The following is a 21942-nucleotide window of genomic DNA, read 5'->3' on the forward strand; positions in this document are numbered from 1 at the left end:
AAGCTGTCATCCCAAACCCACAACATCTACACTGCTCTCTGGGCTGCTCCTTAATAATGACACTCAAAACTGTGCTATACTGGCAACAACCACAGCCCTCTCATTAGCGTTGATCGGCTGAAAACGTCAGGTGGATGCCGCATCATATCCCAGCATCCTCAGCACGAAGGTAGCCGGTATCCAACTAAATACCTGATTAGCTAGATCTAAAAGGGTCTTTCTTCCAGGAGTGAGTGTGGGACATCCACCAAATTCAAATATTCAATTTTAGTTCTGGATAATTACACCTCATGAATTAAAAGATCATTACTAATTAATTTGCTACTGCAGTCGAGGTCAAACATTGTATGATTTCAAGGAGTTGGACATAGTACTTGGGCTAAAGGGATTAAAGGATATGGTGGAAAAGCAGGAACAGGCTACTGAGTTGGATGATCAACCATGATCATAATGAATGGTGATGCAGGCCCGAAGGCCAAACGGTCTACTCCTGCACTTATTTTCTATCTCCCTAACAAAGAACAAAGAAAATTACAACATAGAAACAGGCCCTTCAGTCCTCCAAGCCTGTGATGATCCAGATCCTCCATCTAAACCTGTTGTCTAAAAGAAACGTGCAAGACTGTTCTACTGCTCATGTGTTTTGATAATTATGAGCAAATTAAATATTGCACGGCAGTTGTTAGATAATATATAGTGGAAATCAACATGAATATGCTTCAAACATTTAGAGATATTGGGCCCAATTTTAAATACCCAAATGAATGGATTTTCATCAAATTTATATAAGATCCATTTTCTCTATTAGAATCAGGAATGAAACTCAATTGTATAGTGCACAGACTTAGAGTTATTTACCATACTTATTCGCCCACCATCATATGCATTCCTGCCACTTTAAAGCGTACAGTTTAACTTATTACCCATACCTATGGCTTTCTTCAGTGTTTCAAAGGTGATTTCTTCAACTATCTTGGTCTGTGAAAGTTTAAAAAAAGAAAATTTTTACACTTTACATTTAGAATTAAAGATTCATTTTGTTGACTTAAGTATCCAAAACTGCTTGTTGCGATCTTGGTAACTACTTGTATACCCCATATCCTTAAACGATGACCCATGACTTTGGACTCCTCTGTCATCAAGAACATTGCTCTGTTACCCTATTTAGCCCTCGAATCGTAGGATCCTTACATAGGTGACCATTTGGCCCAGAGTATGGACCACATTTCTGAAAAGCATCCCACCCAGACTCACCCGATCCCTGTAACCCCACATTTACCATGGTTAATCTACCTAACCTGCACATCTTTGGATGGTGGGAGGAAACCAGAACACCCAGAAGAAATCCACACAGACATGGGGAGAATGTGCAAACTCCACAAACACAGTTGCCTGAGGTTAGAATCAAACCCGGGTTCATGGCACTGTGAGGCAGCAGTGCTATATACTGCAGTCTTGTTAGAATTTTATATGTTTCTATGAGAACTCTCATCCTTATTCTAACCTCCAGTGAATATAGTCCTAACCAATTCAGTCATTATCATTCCTGCCATCCCAGGATTTAATCTGGTAAACCTTCATGGATCCCTCCATAGCCAGAGCCTCCTTCCTCAGGTATGGAGGACAAAACTGCAGAAAATATTCGAAGTGTAGTCTCACAAGGTACTGTACAATTGCAGCAAAACATCTCTGCTCCTGTGCTTGAAACCTCTCATCATGAAGGCTAACATACCACTTGCCTTCTTTACTGCCTATTGCATGTTTACTTTCAGCAACTGATGTACAAGGGGCACCCAGGTCTTGTAGCACCTACGCTTTTCCCAATCTATTACCATTCAGGTAATAATCTGCCTTCCAGTTTTTGCTACCAAAAAAGGGATAACCTCACATTTACTCATTATATTTCTTCTGCTATGCATTTGTCCACATCACACTGAAGCATCTCTGTATCCTTCTCAGAGCTAACTCTCTCATCCAGTTTTGTGTTGCCTGCAAACCTCAAGACATTACATTTTGTTCCCTCCTCTAAATCATTAATAGATATTGTGAATAGCTGGGGTCCAAGCAACAGTCCCAGCAGGAATCCAGAGTCGCTGCCCACCACTTGGAAAAAGACTGGTTATTCCTACTTTTTGTTTCCTGTCTGCGACTAGTTCTCTATCCATGAATGTAAAGACCAAGCCAATCCAATGCACTTTAATTTCACTTGCTAATCTCTTATGTAAGGTCTTCTGAAAGTCCAAGTAAACCATAGCCACAGGCTCTTCCTTATCAGTTACATTGTTGAGCAATTCTAGAAGATTCGTCAAACATGATTTCCCTTTTATAAATTCATACTGACTCTATTCAATCCTGTCACTGTTTCCTAAATGCTCTACTTTAAAACCTTATGTAATGTACTCTAACAGTTTCCCACTACTAATGTCAGGCTATCTATTCGATAATTCCCTGTTTTCTCTCTGTCTCCTTCAAGTAGTGGGGTTTCATTAGCTACCCTCTAAACCATAGGAACTTTTCCAGGGTCGATAGAACTTTGAAAGATGACCACCAATGCATTCAAGAACTTTGAAAGATGACCACCAATGCATTCACTATTTCGAGCGCCACTTGGTTAAGTACTCTGGGATATAGATTATTGGGTCCCGGGGATTTATTGGCCTTTAATCCCATCAATTTCCTTAACATCATTTCCCCACAGTTCGTCCCTCTCAGTAGACTTTGTGTTCCCCAATATTTTTGGGAAATTACTTGCGCCCTCATATGTTAAGACAGAATCAAAGTATGTTTTTCATTGGTGTGCCATCTCTTTGTTCCTCATAACTTGCCCTGTTCCTGACTGCAAGGGACCTACATTTGTCTTCACTAATCCTTTTCTCTTAATGTATCTGTAAAAGCTTTCACGATAATTTTGTATGTTCCCTGAAAGTTTAATCTGCTACTCTATTTCCCCGCTCTTAAATCAATCCCCTTTCCTCCTTTGCTGAATCCTAATCTGCGCCCATTCCTCAGGTCTGCATCGGTGTTTGCCAATTGGCATGCCTTTTCCTTGGATATAAAATTATCTTTTCACTTCTCGTTAGCCATGATTGGGAAAACTTGCCCATTTTATTTTTGCACTTCATCCATGCACTCTTAAAGGCTTGCCTTTGCCAATCCAGCATCATGCCTTTAAGTAACATTTCCCAATTTACCATTTATCACAAAAATAAAACAAAGAGCCATGAGTGTTGGAGATCTGAAACAAGCAAAGCAAAAGGCAAAAGAAGTTGCTGGAGAAACTCAGCAGTGCAGCATTTATGGTGACAGGGAAGGAGGGTCACCGGAATGTTAACTTTACTTTCTCTCCGTAGATGCTGCTCAACCTGTTGTGTTTCTCCAGCAATTTCTGATTTTGTTTGTGTCATTTATCACAGACTAGAAAAGTCAGATTGGCAAAGAGGAGTTCAAAGTATTTTGTCAGGATAGTTTCCAGCATGTTCTGTAACAACAAGGTCTTGTTACCTTATCCTGTTGCACATTGTCACCAAGAAGATCGACTTGAATTGATACAGTATCAACAATGCTTTTTCTTCTGGATATTCTGTCTTCATCTAAAAGTAACAATAAGCAGAGGAAATAAAAGTGCTGTTACAAATAAAGTGAAATCAAGTAGTTGAAAACAATGACCAAAATATGAAGACATACTGGAAAGATGAACCTTGAAGATCAAAATTTACTTCTGCAAAAGAAAATTTGCTGAAATTTATGATCATTACAGTTAAAATGCAGGTAATTACAGTGTCACAAATTATAAAATGCTTTTGAGTCAGCTCCATCTTTTTTCCATGGTCATTCCCTTTAGGCTTAAAAAGTAATAAAAACCTTCAATAATTGAAGCACTATAAAAAGTCTCTACTGGATGCTTCTGTGAAGCATATCAAATACTCAAGAACATACAAAACAGTACAGCATTAATTACTTCAAGCAAAGTAGCATTCAAGGTTTGGAGGAAGGGAGAATGAGGATGTACAAAATAAAACACTGGTAAAAAGCTATGAACACCAAATCTAAAAGAAAACTGCACATAGTACCACAAACTGGGCATGTTTAGACTAGAGAACATCAACACATTTCAAAACCACATAATCAAATTAAATTTAAATATTTGCACTTTCAATTAATAAGTAAATGCCAACTAGTCTTTAGTTTTTGCCGGTCACCTTTTCTTCCAACTACCACCCCCATCTACAGTACACAAATTGCAAAAATTGGAAATAATCCCATGAAGAGCACTTTCAAATGAGTGAAATATCTCGTAATTTATATATTGAAATGATCACACAAAATAGTTAACAAAACTGAAAAAAAAGCTGGACAAGAAAGATCATCAAGACAAAGATTGTGAGCAGCTGTTTCCAAATACTGAAAACCCATTGGATAGCGGACTTAAAATTTAGCCTGCAAGTGTCAACAGCTAGACACTAATAGTGAAGGAAAACTGTTTAAAATTTGCTTGCAGTGATGTCAGGAAAGAACACCAACTATTTTGATTCATGTGTGTGTAAGGAACCATAATATGAATGAAACTTGCTGGTCAAACAGGAGACGAAAATTAATGAGGCAATTATACTTGTTTTGTGGTACACTTTATTATTCAAAGTGACATGATCAGTGAGCCTCCTGTGAAGCGCTGGTGTTATATCCTGTTTTCTATTTATGCGTCTTGGTCTCTTAAGCTGAGTGATATTTCCAGTTTTTTTTTCCAGAGATTGGTAAATGGGGTCCAAATCGGTGTGTTTACTGATGGAGCTCAGGTTTGACTGTCAGGCCTCTAGGAATACAGCATATTCAGGAAGAATAGATACCCAATAAACGCAGTCTGCCGATTCCTAAACAACAAACCCAAGCAAGCAGACACAACGCACCCAGAAACTCTAGCCTCGTTACCATATGTCAAAGACACCTCTGAAATGACTACCAGACTACTCTGACCCCTTGGCAACATAGTAGCCCACAAACCTACCAGCACATTTAAACAGTGGCTAATGAACCTAAAGGGCCCCATACAAATAACCAGCAAAATGAATGTTATTTACAAAATACCATGCAAGGACAGTAACAAACACTATGTTGGACAGACAGGCAGAAAACTCACCACCAGAATACACAAACACCAACTAGCCACCAAAAGACACGACCCACTATCACTAGTATCTTTACATACAGATGAAGGACACTACTTCGACCAGGACCACATCTGTCCTAGGACAGGCTAAACAGAGACCTGCACGAGAATTCCTAGAGGCCTGGCATTAAAACCAGGACTCCATCAATAAACACATTGATTTGGACCCCCATTTACCAACCTTTGAGAAAAAGAACTAGAAATGATATCACCCACCTTAAGAGACTAAGATACCTGTAGAGAAAGTGGGGCATAATACTAGCGCTTCATCGGAGGCTCTCTGGTGATCTAAACGTCTGAAAACAAACCTTGCAACTCAGCGAGCAAACTTACAACCTGAACCTCGACCTGAGCTACAAATCTTCTCAAAAATCACATTTTACTACTTTAGATATGATTAAGGAAGTGTACAGTAAAATGTAAATTTTTACAATTGTGAAATTATGCTTTGATATTAAATTTCACAAAGGGGATCAAAACAGATTTGGAAGAGAAAGATACCTCATTCTATGACAGTACCTCATGGTACAACCTGTCTCATAGATCTTGGGACACTGAACTCATTGAAGAACTCATAGGCTGGCAGATTTTGGAAAAATGCAGATGTACCAGGGTTGTTGTTATGGTGACTTCAACTTTCCCAATATTGACTGGAGCCTCCTTAGTGCAGATGGTTTGGATGGTGCCATTTTTGTTAGGTGTGTTCAGGAGGGTTTCCTTACTAAGTATGTCAACAGACCGACAAGGGGAGAAGCCATGTTGGAATTGGTGCTCACAATGAGCCAGTACAAGTGTCAGATCTCGCGATGGGAGAACACTTTGGTGATACTGACCAAAACAGCCTCACATTAACCATAGCCTTGGAGAGGGAAAGGAGCAGTTACCAAGGGAAGATATTTAATTAGTGAAAAGGAAATTATGATGCTATCAGACAGAAGTTGGGAAGTATAGATTGGGAGCAATTGTTCCACAGAAAGGGCACAACAGACATGTGGAGACGGTTTAAGGAGCGGTTGTTGTGAGTGATGCACAAACGTGTTCCTCTGAAACAGGCAAGAAAGGGTAAGGTTAAGGAGCCTTGGATGACGAGAACAGAGGAGCTTCTTGTCAAAAGGAAGAAGGCAGCTTGCGTAAGGTGGGGGAAGCAAAGATCTAATACAGCTTGAAAGGTTTATAGGCTTACTAGAAAGGAGCTCAGAAATGGACTGAGGAGAGACAGGAGGAGGCACGAAAAGGTTTGGCAGGAAGGAATAGGAAGAACCTAAAGGGATTTTACTCATACTTGAGGAATAAGAGAATTATCAGGGAGAAGGTAGGGCCGGTCAGGGATAACATAGGGAAGTTGTGCGTGGAATCTGCGCTTATAGGGGAAGCACTAAATGAGTTTTTTGCTTTGGTTTTCACTAAGGAATGGGACTTTGTTGTGAATGAGAACTTTGAGGAGTGGGAAACAGGCGTGAACACATCAAGATTGATAAAGTTGATGTGCTGGAAATTTTGGCAAACGTTAAGATTAATAAGTCCCCAGGGCCAGAACAGATTTACCCTAGGTTGTTCTGGGAAGGGAGAAAGGAGGTTGCTAAGCCACTGGTAAAGATCTTTGCTTCATTACTCTCCACAGGAGTCATACCGGAGAATTGGAGGGAGGCGAATGTTGTTCCTCTTTTCAAAAATGGGAAGAGAGAAATCCCTGTCAATTACAGACCAGTCAGTCTTAAGTCTGTGGTCAGCAAGGTTTTGGAAAGAATTCTGAGGGATAGGATTTATGACTATTTGGAAAAGCATAGTTTGGTTAAAGGCAGTCAGCATGGCAAATCTTATTGAGCTCTTTGAGATAATGTGATAGGTCGACGAAGGTCGAGCAGTGGATGCGGTGTATATGGATTTCAGCAAGGTATTTGATAATGTTCCCCGTGGTAGGTTCATTCATAACGTCAGAAGGTATGGGATACAGGAAGATTTAGCTGTCTGGATTCAGAATTGGTTGGCTGACAGAAGGCAGAGAGTGGTTGTAGATGGAAAGTATTTTTCCTGGAGGCCAGTAGTGAGTGGTGTCCCACAGGGCTCTGTTCTTGGGCCTCTGCTCTTTGTAGTTTTTATAAATCACTTGGATAAGGAGGTTGAGGGGTGGGTTAGTAAATTTGCCAATGACACAAAGGTCGGAGATGCCGTTGACAGTATCAAGGGCTAATGCAGGCTGCAGCACGAGAGGATACACAGCTGGGCTGAGAAATGGCAGATGGAAGTCAACATGGATAAATTCGAAGTGATTCGAACTTGAATGCTGATTATAGGATTAAAGACAGGATTCTTGGCAATGTGGAGGAACAGAGGGATCTTGGTGGTCAAGTACACAGATCCCTCAAAGTTGCCACCCAGGTAGATAGGGTTGTTCAGAAAGCATATGGTGTTTTGGCTTTCATTAACAGAGGGATTGAGTTTAAGAGCCGTGAGGTTTTGCTGCAACTCTACAAGTCCCTGGTGAGACCACACTTGGAATATTGTGTCCAGTTCTGGTCACCCTATTATAGGAAAGAATCGGAGGCTTTGGGGAGGATGCAAAGAAGATTTACCAGGATGCTGCCTGGACTGGAGGGTTTGTCTTACGAAGAGAGGTTGACTAAGCTCTCGCTTGAGAGGAGGAGGAAGAGAGATGACCTGATCGAGCTATACAAAGTAATGAGAGGCATGGATAGGGTCAATAGCCAGAGACTTTTCCCCAGGGCAGGAATGACTGGCACAAGGGATCATAGTTTTAAGATATTAGGAGGAATGTATAGAGGAGACGTCAGAGGTAGGTTCTTTATAGAGTTGTGAATGCATGGAATGCAATGCCAGTGGTGGTGGTGGAAGCAGAGTCATTAGGGACAATTAAGCGACTGCTGGACATGCACATGGACAGCAGTGAATTAAGGTTTGCGCAGGTTAGATTATTTTATTTTAGATTAGGAATAATCCTCGGCACAACATCGTGGGCTGGAGGGCCTGTTCTGTGCGGTACTTTTTTATGTTCTTTGTTCAATGAACTGCATTAATTTTGGTGTGAAAAAAAACTTAGCACCAAAGTGCAGGTGGGTTACAAAACTGGTTTGGGTCTAGTGATCCTTGTTCAGAATCTTGTGTTCTGAAAAAGGATAACTGGACGTGAAACGATAACTCTGCTTTCTCTCCAAAGATGCTGTCAGGCCTGTTAAGGCTTTTCCAGCAATTTATTTTCTGTTTCTGATTTCCAGCACCCACAGTTCTTTGGCTTTTTTGGATTACGAAAATATACGCAGTATCCTGCACGGTATGCTATGAATGTCTTTTGATAACGTTTAGTCAATCCTTTTGCAAGACAAAAATTCAGATTTATTTAGGTATAAAAACCTCACATTCCAAGCCTGTTTGTTCTCTTATAAATAACTGCACACATGTAGAGGTAATATAGCCCATATTCAAACCTGGGACATCAACAAAAGCCTACATACAGTTATCGGCATCTTCTGAAATCATTATATTGTGATGAAAACCTGTTATCCAAAGTGAAGCAGATTTGCGTCATTCATCTCAATAGTTAAATGTTTAGGATTGATTGAAGTGGAACAGGTAACCAGAGTGTAAACATAAGAATACCAATCATGCAACATGTTCCTTGTAGGACTGAGTGTAGACTTTAAAATAGGTGAATTGATTTGTTAGGAGAAAGTGAGGACTGCAGATGCTGGAGGTCAGAGCTTAAAAATGTGTTGCTTCCTGAAGAAGGGCTTATGCCCAAAACGTCGATTCTCCTGTTCCTTTGATGCTGCCTGACCTGATGCGCTTTTCCAGCAACACATTTTTAAGAATTGATTTGTTGTTCAGTTCACTCAAATTACAAGTGAAAATCAATATTTAATTGCCTTAGATTAAAGGAAACACAAAATCAAAAGAATTGGGTGCCAAACTGCACGAGTGGCACATAGGCAATCGTGCAGGATTTTGCATTGCTCTAAATTAGTCAAGGAGAAAGTGAGGTCTGCAGATGCTGGAGATCAAAGTTGAAACTTTATTGCTGGAACAGCACAGCAGGTCAGGCAGCATCCAGGGAACAGGAGATTCGACGTTTCGGGCACAGGCCCTTCTTCAGGAATGAGCAGAGAGTGTTCAGCAGGAGAAGATAAAAGGTAGGGAGGAGGGACTTGGAGGAGGGGAGTTGGAAATGTGATAGGTGGAAAGAGGTCAAGGTGAGGGTGATAGGTCGGAGTAGGATGGAGGCGGAGAGGTCAAGAAGAAGACTGCAGGTCAGGAAGGCGGTGCCGGGCTGGAGGGATCCGGCTGAGACAAGGTGGGGGGAGGGGGGATGAAGAAACTGGTGAAGTCCAAGTTCATCCCCTGCGGTTGGAGGGTTCCCAGTCGGAAGATAAGACGCTCCTCCTCCGACCGTCGGGTTGTTGTGGTTTGGCGGTGGATGAGTCCAATGACCTGCATATCCTCGGTGGAGTGGGAGGGGGAGTTGAAATGCTGTGCCACAGGTTGGTTGGGTTGGTTCGTCCGGGTGGCCCAGAGGTGCTCTCTGAATCGCTCCGCAAGTAGGCGGCCTGTTTCCCCAATATAGAGGAGGCCACACCGGCTGCAGCGGATGCAGTAGATGATGTGGGTGGAGGTGCAGGTGAATCTGTGGCGGATATGGAAGTTTCCCTTGGGGCCTTGGAGAGAAGTGAGGGGGGAGGTGTGGGCGCAAGTGTTGCACCTCCTGCGGTTGCAAGGGAAGGTGCCGGGAGTGGAGGTTGGGTCGGTGGGGGGTGTGGATCTGACAAGGGAGTCGCGGAGGGAGTGGTCTCTACGGAAAGCTGATAGGGGAGGGGAGGGCAGCCTGCTCCTGCCCCTGCCCAACCGAACTCATCTCGGCATACCTCGACACGGTCCTGTCCCCATTAGTCCAAGAACTCCCCACCTACGTTCGTGACACCACCCACGCCCTCCACCTCCTCCAGGATTTCCGCTTCCCCGGTCCCCAACGCCTCATCTTCACCATGGACATCCAGTCCCTGTACACCTCCATCCCCCATCACGAAGGACTCAAAGCACTCCGCTTCTTCCTTTCCCGCCGTACCACCCAGTACCCTTCCACCGACACCCTCCTTCGACTGACCGAACTGGTCCTCACCCTGAACAACTTTTCTTTCCAATCCTCCCACTTTCTCCAAACAAAAGGAGTAGCCATGGGCACCCGCATGGGCCCCAGCTATGCCTGCCTCTTCGTAGGATATGTGGAACAATCCATCTTCCGCAACTACACTGGCCCCACCCCCCATCTTTTTCTTCGCTACATTGATGACTGTATCGGCGCTACCTCGTGCTCCCACGAGGAGGTTGAACAGTTCATCCACTACACTAACACCTTCCACCCCGACCTCAAATTCACCTGGACAGTCTCGGACTCCTCCCTCCCCTTCCTAGACCTTTCTGTTTCTATCTCAGGCGACCGAATCAACACGGACATCTACTACAAACCAACCGACTCCCACAGCTACCTGGACTACACCTCCTCCCATCCTGCCCCCTGTAAAAACGCCATCCCATTCTCCCAATTCCTTCGTCTCCGCCGCATCTGCTCCCAGGAGGACTAGTTCAAAATACGTACAACACAGATGGCCTCCTTCTTCAAGGACCGCAATTTCCCCCCGATTCGGTGCCCTCCACCGCATCTCCTCCACTTCCCGCTCCTCCGCCCTTGAGCCCCGCCCCTCCAACCGCCACCAGGACAGAACCCCACTGGTCCTCACCTACCACCCCACCAATCTCCATGTACAGCGCATCATCCGCCGTCACTTCCGCCACCTCCAACCAGACCCCAGCACCAAGGATATATTTCCCTCCCCTCCCCTATCAGCTTTCCGTCGAGACCACTCCCTCCGCGACTCCCTTGTCAGATCCACACCCCCCACCGACCCAACCTCCACTCCCGGCACCTTCCCTTGCAACCGCAGGAGGTGCAACACTTGCGCCCACACCTCCCCCCTCACTTCTCTCCAAGGCCCCAAGGGAAACTTCCATATCCGCCACAGATTCACCTGCACCTCCACCCACATCATCTACTGCATCCGCTGCAGCCGGTGTGGCCTCCTCTATATTGGGGAGACAGGCCGCCTACTTGCGGAGCGATTCAGAGAGCACCTCTGGGCCACCCGGACGAACCAACCCAACCAACCTGGGGCACAGCATTTCAACTCCCCCTCCCACTCCACCGAGGATATGCAGGTCATTGGACTCATCCACCGCCAAACCACAACAACCCGACGGTCGGAGGAGGAGCGTCTTATCTTCCGACTGGGAACCCTCCAACCGCAGGGGATGAACTTGGACTTCACCAATTTCTTCATCCCCCCTCCCCCCACCTTGTCTCAGCCGGATCCCTCCAGCCCGGCACCGCCTTCCTGACCTGCAGTCTTCTTCTTGACCTCTCCGCCTCCATCCTACTCCGACCTATCACCCTCACCTTGACCTCTTTCCACCTATCACATTTCCAACTCCCCTCCTCCAAGTCCCTCCTCCCTACCTTTTATCTTCTCCTGCTGAACACTCTCTGCTCATTCCTGAAGAAGGGCCTGTGCCCGAAACGTCGAATCTCCTGTTCCCTGGATGCTGCCTGACCTGCTGTGCTGTTCCAGCAATAAAGTTTCAACTAAATTAGTCAAACCAAAGTCGTACCAATGTTGTCTTTCAAGTATACCATCTGAAATGATCCACTCATTATGCACAACACAAGGTTTCTGCATTGCTAATATATCGTATAAAACATAGTTCTTCACCTTGCACCTGTTTGAAGCTTATTATGAGTGTCAAATGGTAAATACATTTCTTTCATACACTTTCTACTGATGAATATTAACATGTCCTAATTGAACCAATGTTTTCTTCTCCTGGTTCCACGGTATTAGCAAATATGCACAAAGGAGGATTACTGTACATATAAAAGAAAAATAGATAAATATAAAATAGATATTCCATAAATAATTTAAACATTGACAGTCAAAAAACTGCTATAAATCTTTTAAAATAGCCTACTGACAATATTGAAAGAGAAAACGCAAGTCTACTTTTCACGTTTGGAATTATTTTACAAATGAAGTCAAACGATAGTAAATATAATAGAAATAGGATACGGAAGTTTTCAGATATTTAATCAATTGCTAATGGATACACTTATGTAAATTAACGGATATGTATTAAAATATTATAGACACAGATATAAAATGGAAAAGGAACAGTTATTTTGTGGATTGGTAATATGTAGGCTATGGTATATCCAAAGGTTTGTACTTCAGTCTTTGTTTCCCATTTTTGTGAATCATTTGTACATCTGCACACAAGAAATGATGTTAAGGATTGCAAATACCAGAAGTAACAGTGGGCAAGTGCAGTTCAATGCAGAGAATAGAAAGTTATACACTTTTTAGGAAAAAAAGAGCGTAAAGAAATAGATCTTAATTGCAACACACTAAACAGAGTGAAAGAAGAGTGAGTTTAGAATATAAAAACATAGCTCCTTAATAAAATAAGAAGGCAAGTAGAAAAGAGCATCAAAAATATAAATGAGAGTCTGGGTTTAGTACCTATGGGTGATGATAACTTTGAAAGGTTAGTAAGGCCAGAGTTTGAACATTGCATGTAATTTAGAAAAGCTCATGAAAAGGGAGAATAATAGCTTCAAAAAAAGAATGACATTAACAATTACTTTCCTAATATTATTAAGAGTTCAAAAATAATTTAGACTTTTTAATGAAAATCAGGAAAGCTTATTGGTGCTGAAGGATGTTTAAAAATTCACAGCATTAATAATAAAATGGTTTCTAATGGTCAGCAATAAGTAAAAGAAAGGAACAGAGACTGGAGATCGTTGCTATAAGAATAAAAGGGGATATTTTGAAAAATTGTGCTGCCCTCACTCAAAGGTTGTTAAAACTTGAAACACACTATTACAAGTGGCAGGTAAGGCAGGCATTACATAAAACTGAGCTAGATTATGTTTTGAACAATAACATAAAAGGATACAGGAGAAGAAGAGGAACATTGAATTAGAGCAATTGAAATGCGGGCACAATGAGTTGACTGGTTTCCTTCAATACTAAAAATTCTGTGATTCATGAGACTGGAATACAAAGAACCTTTGCAAGCCCAAGTTTTCTAATGCTGTAGACACAGAAATGTAATCAAAATGTTCCTATAAACTCTCCTAGGTGGGATGCTAATGCATATCAAGAACAGTAGGATTAGATTACATTTTAACATTTAGCATTGATTTAAGTTAAAATTTTAGAAAATATCTTAATTATAATCCAGAGCAACTGTCATTTGCAAGAATACCTCTAATAATAATAGAAAACAGATTGTAAAAACATGCTATTGTTACAATCTCACAGGTTGGCACATTTTAAATCAATTGTAATTGATAAACTAGGACAATAATCTAGAACACTGAAGTTGCTATGCTGATATTTTACCCAGGGTTGGTTACTTTTGGTCTTGGAGCAGACAAGAGTTTACTTCTATTCAGGTGGGGCTTCTCAGTTTCATATATCACAGGGAACTTAAAGAACAAAGGATACTAATTGCCTACAATAACTCAATATACCAAGTTATTCTGGAGACTGGAGATTTTCTTTGAAAATTCAGCAAAATGCAGTGAGGCATTGGCACAATTACCACACTAGTACAATTGTGCAGAAACACTCCTAATTGAATATGGACTGACTGATACATGATGTCATGTGTTATCATATGTTTGATGAAAAATACATTGATCAGCTAAAAGCCTTTTTCTACAATCCTATCTTCATCTTTGAACTTCAAAAGTAGTAATCAATAAGACCACATAATTTGTGAAATTAAATATGCAAAACAATTTGCATAGCTGCGCCTTTGGCTTCTGAACTAACATTGGCAGCTTTTGGAGATTTTTTTTGTCAGTCTACTAACTACTGTAAAGGCAGTAATCAACTGAGCTAATATTTATTGGTCAGGTGCATCCATGTCGTTTTACATGATGCAGCTCTAACTAAACCAATGTTTACCTCTTGATTTCCACCTGCACTTATGTCTGGGTTTTCGAGAAGGAAAAAGCTGGTTGTGGACTAAATGCAAGAGATAAATCAGAGAAGATGATTATAAGTGTAAAAAATAGAAAGGAACAATGAATAGAAAGGACACATTTGTATGCACTTTTGAAGTATTATATATGGAAAAGATACTGGTTATGGTTATATTCATGCAATATAATTAACAAATTTGACAAAACAAGTATCTTTTTCCATATAGAATACTTCAGACCAAATGAAAGTTTGAAGCATTTAAAAATATCAAAACTGGTCTGCTACCACTTTTAAGTAAACAATATTAAACCACCAATGATATCATCTTTAATGAACAGGTTTTTAACAGTGTTATTCCATACAGAAAAGACTGTTTCAAATTGTGTAATTTCATATAGTAAAAGGATGGCAAGAGGAGGAATGAGCTGATTAGGGACCAAAGAGGGGATTTATGCATGGAGGCAAGGAGATATTAAGTACACATTTCGGGTGCATTTAGAGAGGTCTGAGTAACATGGGGTCTGGTGGGATGTGTGGCAGAATGAGGCACCAAGTGCAGTGAAGCTCATCTCAACATCAGGATGATCTCGCTCCATCTTTGATACATTTCACAATAAGCATGGTGGCATTCTTGCTCGGCAAGAGCAAGATATCATTGGATAGTCATTATTGCTTGTTAAACACTTTATTAACACCAAAAGTCAATTTAAAAAAAAGAATTCTATTGTATCAATTTACTCTCACCTCACATCTTGGGCCAGTCCAGAGAACATTCATTAGACTGATCTGGGTATGGATTGCCTGTCTTATGGTAACAAGTGGAAGAGATTGGGCCTGTACTCATGGGAATTTAGAAGAATGAGAGGCAACCTTATTGAAATATACAAGATTTTTTAGGGGACTTGATCGGTTAGATGTGGTAAAATTGTCTCTCTTAGGTGAGGGTCTCGGGCCAGAGGATATAATCTCAGAATAAAGAACCGCATACTTAAGACAAAGATGTGGGGGAATTTCTTCTCTTAAGTGGTAGTCAATTTGCACAATTCTTTACTGTAGAGGTCTGTACATACTATGGGGAAATACAGATTTTTTGATCAGTAAAGGATTGAGGATAATTTGGAAAAGGCAGGAAAGTGAGGTGAACATGATTAGATCAGCCATTATTTAGTTGAATGGCAAAGCAGATTTGATGGGCTAAATAACGTGCTTCTGCTTCTTTGTCTTATGAATTCTGGGATATCCACTGGGTAGGTGAGTTGTTGTGGGTATGGCGCATGATAAGATGGGATGGAAATTGGATGAGAGGTGCCATATGGGCACGGTAGGTATATAATGAAGCAAGTTTGGGAAGGTAGGATGTGATAATTCACTATGCCTCAATGATAAAGCCTCAACAGAATGTGACTTGGCCAAAAGATTCAGCCCTTTGCATTTGTCTTTACCAAGAAAGAAGGTGCTGACCAGGTCATGGTGAAAAAGGAGGTAATTCAGACACAAAGTGGAGGTAATAGATAGACTGTCTCACCTTAAAATTGACCTGGCACTAGGACCACATGAGTTGCATTTGAGGAGCATGAAAAGCAAAATTGCAGAGGGCACTGAATAGGATTTTCCAGCCTAGGACTCAGAGTTGGCCCATCCCATTCTCCCTTTTGATGATGTACCATGTTGGCTGATTGCTCTTTCAACAAACCATCTACTCTCCCATCTCCAGGCCCCTTTTCTTGACATGACATGCTCCTATCTTCTCAATGGAGTGTGAGGTGCAAGATGAAGGGCTTATGCCCGAAACGTCAATTCTCCTGCTCCTCGGATGCTGCCTGACCTGCTGTGCTTTTCCAACACCACACTCTTGACACTGATCTCCAGCAGCTGTAGTCCTCACTTTCCTCTGGCATCTCAATGGTGCCCTATGCTGAAAGCTCCTTGTATGTGAAATATATGGAACTTGGAGCAGCATAATAGCATGGACAGGGCATTGTTTAACCAACAGATGAGAGAGTAGGAATAAATGTGCCATTCTCAGACCGTTACAAGTGTGCATCGAAAGGATCAGTGCTGCAGCCAAGGCTATTCACACTTGATATAAATAACTTGGATATGGTATGGGGAGCAAATATAATATTTCCAAACTTGCTGTTACACAAAACTGAATAGGAACCTAAGTTGTGAGAAGGATGAAAAGGGGATTCAAGGGGACTTGGACAAACTAAGTCAATGGTTAAGGAAGATGATTGTAAATGTAAATATGAATTATCCACTTTGGTAGGAAAAACAGAACCACAAAATTTAAATATTGAGGCTGGGGAGTGTTGATGTCTAGACAGATCCAAGGTCTCCTTCCTTTTCAGTTACTAAAAGCTAGTACACTAATGTAGCAAACAAATAAGGCAGCAAATGGTATGCTGATCTTCATTGTCAGGGAACTGGAGTACAGGAGTAAAGCTGTCTTGCTAAGATTATATTGAGCCCTAGTGAATTTGCACCTCGAATACGGAGTACAGTTTCGGTCTCCATATCCAAAGATGGACACACTTAACATTGAGTACATACATCAGAGGTTCACTCAATTACACCCTGGGATGGCAGAATAGTTTTATGAGGATAGATAGAGAAAACTAGACCTGTACTTTCTTCAGGTTTTGAAGAATGAAAAGTGATCACGTTGAAACTTCAGTTCTTACCTAGTGGATGTAGACAGGACGTTTCCCTGACTGGGGAAGTGTCAGAAAAGAGGTAGCCCATATAAGACTGAGATGATGAGGAATTTTTTTCACTCAAACTAGTAAATCTTGTCGTTTTCTACCTCAGAGGGCTGTGGAAGCTCAATAATTGAATAAGATGCCAAAAACTGAAAGACTTCCAAATACAAATGACATAGAGAGATATTGGGATAGCATGTGAAGGTTGCATTAACATGATGATCAGCCAAGGCCTCATTGAATGGTTCTATTAGGTTCTATTCCCAACTCTACTTTCTGACACAATCTCTCATGCTCTCTCCTCTATAATGTCTCATGCATGGCTGCTGATGGGTCTTCAGTGGCCTGACCTCTTTCTTGATGGGGTGACGACTGAAACGTGTTGTAGTTTTGTTTGAAGAAAATATCCATTGGTCAATGCAAAGAGTAAATTTTCTGTTAACAAAGCCAAAGTGAATATTACTGTTTGGATGTTGCACATGGCCAGGTTCGGAGAGATAGAGCTGACTGCATAACATTAAATGATCAAATTGTGTGCGATTGTCTGACAAAGGGGTACTTATAAAGTGTATCACATTGAGATCTGTGCTTTTGATGGGCATTATAAAGAGAGGGATACAGTGCAAAAGCCAAAAGGTTTTGCTCAACATACATAAAACACTTCAACCCAAATATGATTATGGCTTCCAATTCTGAGATGTGAGAGGAGGATTAAGGGGCTAGGGAATTAGGGACACAGAAACAGGCAACACACCAGGGCTTATGATCTCTTTCTGGACCTGAGCAGACCTGCACCAAAAATACTATACCCTGAACTGGAATGGAGAAAGGAAAGGAAGGAGGAATGGGGAGGAGAAGTCAGAGTAGTTTATATAGCTCTTGGCCAAGTGCAAGGCCATGGTAAATTATTTCAGTTATTTTCTTACATTCATAGTGCAATTACCATTGCAATGTAGTGCAACTAAGAGAGTTCATTTATGAAAATGTTCCACAATTAGCTTTACAATAAATGACCAGATTATCTAAATTAGTGGTGTTAGAGTGAGAAATATTATGCTTGCAGTCAAATGAACTTCCCTTCCCTTCTTTGAATAGTGCCATAGTTCTCAATGCACTGAATAAGTCTTGTCCAAAAGACAGTACCTCATCACAGCACAAGTTGCTCCATGAAATGAATTCACTGAGTATTACAATTCTGCATTCCTACCATTCACTCACTAAGTGGAGATGGTGGCATAGTGATAGTGGTCCAAGCTAAAGAGGTGCAGCCATTGGTTCAAATTGCACTAAGGCAACTGGTGGAATTTAAATTCAACTGACTAGTTTTCAATTCTAGATTTAGTCTCAGTAATGGTGACCATGAAACCATAACTGATTATCACTAATTTCCAGATCTGGCTGACATGCGACTCCAGTTCCACAGTAATTCTCTTAACTGTGCTCTGAAATGGCCCCAGTGAACCATTCGATTCAAGGGCAACTACATGAGGACAACAAATATTGGTCTTGTCAGCAATGCTCACATCCCATAAACTAAGTAAAATACCTTGGAAAAAATGTGGCTTTTCCAACTACTTTGTGCAAACTGCTTGAAAAATGATTTATTATTGGGTGCTTATAACTTGGAAAAACAATATCAGGAATTAGCTTCACCTCTGTTGTTGAAAAAAGATGTTTTATTGCTTTTATATCAGAAACAAGTAAAAGTTAGCTGTAAATGAATGAACTCAATTTAGAAATAAGTTTCATGGTATTATAAGGATAATGCTTTAATCACTACAACTGCACTCCTACCTGTAAGTTGGGGTACATATGGCACTGACAGCCTCTCCACACTGTAGCCACTGCCAGCCAGCGCATCTGCAATCTTGTTTTGCAAGAAAAGACAACTTTTGTCTTGTATCTCGAGGGTTTTGGGCAATCTATTGACAAAAAAAATTAACATTGCATATATTGCATAATTGATAAAAGCTCCTGTAACAATCTTTTGCAAAGTAGATTTACAGAGCAAGTTCACAAAATGATAAAGTTGTAAAAAAAAAATTGATCTTCAAAATTTGGTAAATATGAATATGATCTAACTTTTATTCACTGAATTAAAGTTTAAATCTGCACAACTGCCCAAGTATGCCACTGAAAAATTCATATTTTATAAACCATCAAAATCAGGGCATGAAAATAAAGTTTCTGTAGAAGATGTAAGTGCTCAAAGTGCTGTGTTACTGTATTGCTAACTTTGTCATGGCCACAGGGAATGAAGAGAAATCTCAGAAAATGTATTCTATAATTTTGTGCTTTATTTTAAAACCGGGAAACCTGGCTGGACTCAAAAAAGCTGAAGTTGATGACATTATCATATTTCCAGAATCTTCTAAATGACCTGCATTGGCATTCCAGCTATAGTCAAAAGATGGTATTGTTGGAAGCTGAGATCATGAAGGGATTGGACAGGATGGAAGACCCAGAGGGCATTTCCTCCTTTGGAGATGAAAACTAGAGAATATAGTTTATGAATAAGAGATCTCCCTTTAAGACAAAGTCATGGAGTCACAGAGATGTACAGCATGGAAACAGACCCTTTGAACCAACCTTGTCTATGCTGACCAGAAATCCTAACATAATCTAGTCTCATTTGCCTGCACTTGGCCCATATCCCAGAAACCCATCCAGATGCCTTTTAAATGCTGCAATTGTACCAGCCTCCCCCACTTTCTCTGGCAGCTCATCCAATACAGATATCACCCACCGTCTGTAAAAGTTGCCCCTTAAGTCCCTTTTATATCTTTCCCCTCTCACCCTAAACCTATGCCCTCTAGTTCTGGACTCCCACACCCCATGGAAAAGACCATGTCTATTTATCCTATCCATGCCCCTCATGATTTTATAAAACTTTATAAGGTCACTCCTCAGCCTTCGATGCTCCAGGGAAAACAGTCCCAGCCTCTTCAGCCTCTCCCTATAGCTCAAATCCTCCAGTGTGGGTAACATCCTTGTAAATTTTTTTTGAACCCTTTCATGTTTCACAACATCCTTCTGAAAGGAAGGGGACCACAATTGCACATATTCCAAAAGTGGCCTAACCGATGTTCTGTACAGCTGCAACATGACCGCCTAACTCCTGTACTCAATACTCTGACCAATAAAGGAAAGGTCTTCTTCACTATCCTATCTATCTGCGACTCCACTTTCAAGGAGCTCTGGGCACTTCAAGGTCTCTTTGTTCAGCAACACTCCCCAGGACCTTACCATTAAGTGCATAAGTCCTGCTCTGAGTTGCTTTTCCAAAATGCAGCACTTCGCATTTAAATTTTCTTCACTGGATGATAGTGGATGCTGTGTTTTTAATTTTATTCAAGGCTGATAGAGATAGATAGTTAAAGGACTAGTAAGTAGAGTGTCATGGGATGCTGATAGAGAAGTGGAGACCACAGTCAGATTTTTAAAAATTAATTCATGGATATTAGCTATCACTGGCTGAGCCAGCATTTGTTGTGCATCCTGAGTGGCCCTTTAGAAGGTAATAATGTGCTGTCTTCTTGAATTGCTGCAGTCCATTTGCTGTCAGCACACGCACAATGCTGTTAAGGGAGGGAGCTCCAAAGCTTTAACCTAACAGCAGTGAGGGAACGTTGATACATTTTAAGATAAGATCAGCCCTGATCTTATTGAAATGGTGGTGCAGGTTTGAAGGGCTAAAATGGTTTGCCCCTGTTGCTACATATGACCAATCAGTAATGTTCAGTGATCATACTATTATCCATCAGCTGAATGAATAACAGTAAAACAAAGCTATCAGAATCTTTAGTGGTGAGGTTATTTTCCATCAAAATCATGGTTACAAAAATAAATTCCAGAGAGCCTAAAGTAGTAAAGTTTGGGATAAAGTAATACAGGAAAAATAAATGTCACCAGCAACCTTTCATTCAAGTGAAATATATACACAAAAGAATTAATGAACACAGCGAAATTGATCAGGCTGGATTCCAACATGGTAAACTGAAAAGTCAGAACCTCATTACTGCCAACAATGATGAACTATGATAATCAAAGATCATGTGCTGTTTGAGTGATGATATTCAAATCCTGGCACGGACATTAAATTTTAATTTTGCATGAAGCTCTACAGACAATTAACAATGATCAATGTTTTGCTTATGAGTAAAATGTCCAAAAGCAAAAATCAGATCAATTATAATGGCGGTCTACATCTAGAATGCTAACTCAAAGGCTCACAGTGAAGTCTAAAACTAGAAAACTGTATTTTTTTTGTTTTTTGCTACTAAACATCCAGGAATCAACATTTCATTATTAGCAGCAATGACACTCCTTTCAAATTATAAGGTATTCATGGAACTGCTTAGATTATATCTTCTCCTGAGAGATATAAGGATATTGCAGGATCTTTGATCTTGCTTTAGGAAAACAAAAAGTGTACATGAATCTTCGATGATTTGTACTTGTCTATAATGTCCTACATTCTTCTGACATCAACAGCAACTTGCATTAATATAGCTGCCCTCTTGACCCCTCTGTTTATTTGTCATGCTGATTATCCAACAACCAGTAATGGACAAACAGAAATTTTATCCATCTAAGTACCAAGAAGATCAAAGCCATTGTCTTTAGGCTCAGGCACAAATGCATTCTCAAGCACTGATTCCATCCCTTTTCCAGGTCCTAATCTGAGGGCGAGCCAGTCCTTTTAAAATCTCATCACTTATCTTAAATGACTATAATGTCTATGTGCACCAACCTGTTCAGGTTTAGAAAGATGATACAGTGATAATGCCATATGTCTACTAGCTCAGAGGTACAGAGACTAATGCTCTGAAGATAATGGTTCAAATCCCACCATGGCACATGATGGAATTTGAATGCAATGAATAAATGTCTAATAGACAGCTCATCTTGGTAGTAGTCACCATGAAACAATTGTCAATTATTTACTAATTTCTTTAGGGCAGGAAACCTACTGCCCTTTCCATGATCTAGCCTATATGTGATGCCAGACCCACACCGATGT

At 41.0% G+C, this 21942-nt stretch overlaps 1 protein-coding gene across 4 annotated transcripts in view; it reads right to left on the reverse strand.

The window, feature by feature from the left end:
- efr3a (EFR3 homolog A (S. cerevisiae)) overlaps positions 1-21942 on the reverse strand; it is a 176493-nt gene that overhangs the window by 10985 nt on the left and 143566 nt on the right. For all 4 annotated transcript variants that reach the window (XM_087986460.1, XM_087986459.1, XM_087986458.1 and 1 more), the window contains 3 exons: positions 18714-18841; positions 3502-3590; positions 930-978 (listed from right to left, as the gene is read on the reverse strand). In XM_087986460.1, the coding sequence (XP_087842586.1) occupies positions 930-978; positions 3502-3590; positions 18714-18841 (266 nt within the window). The remainder of the gene's footprint in view (positions 1-929; positions 979-3501; positions 3591-18713; positions 18842-21942) is intronic.

The sequence above is a fragment of the Chiloscyllium plagiosum genome, unplaced genomic scaffold, assembly GCF_037043375.1.
Source record: "Chiloscyllium plagiosum isolate Xiang-an unplaced genomic scaffold, Cpla_swu_hap1 HiC_scaffold_4, whole genome shotgun sequence".
Lineage (NCBI taxonomy): Eukaryota > Metazoa > Chordata > Chondrichthyes > Orectolobiformes > Hemiscylliidae > Chiloscyllium > Chiloscyllium plagiosum.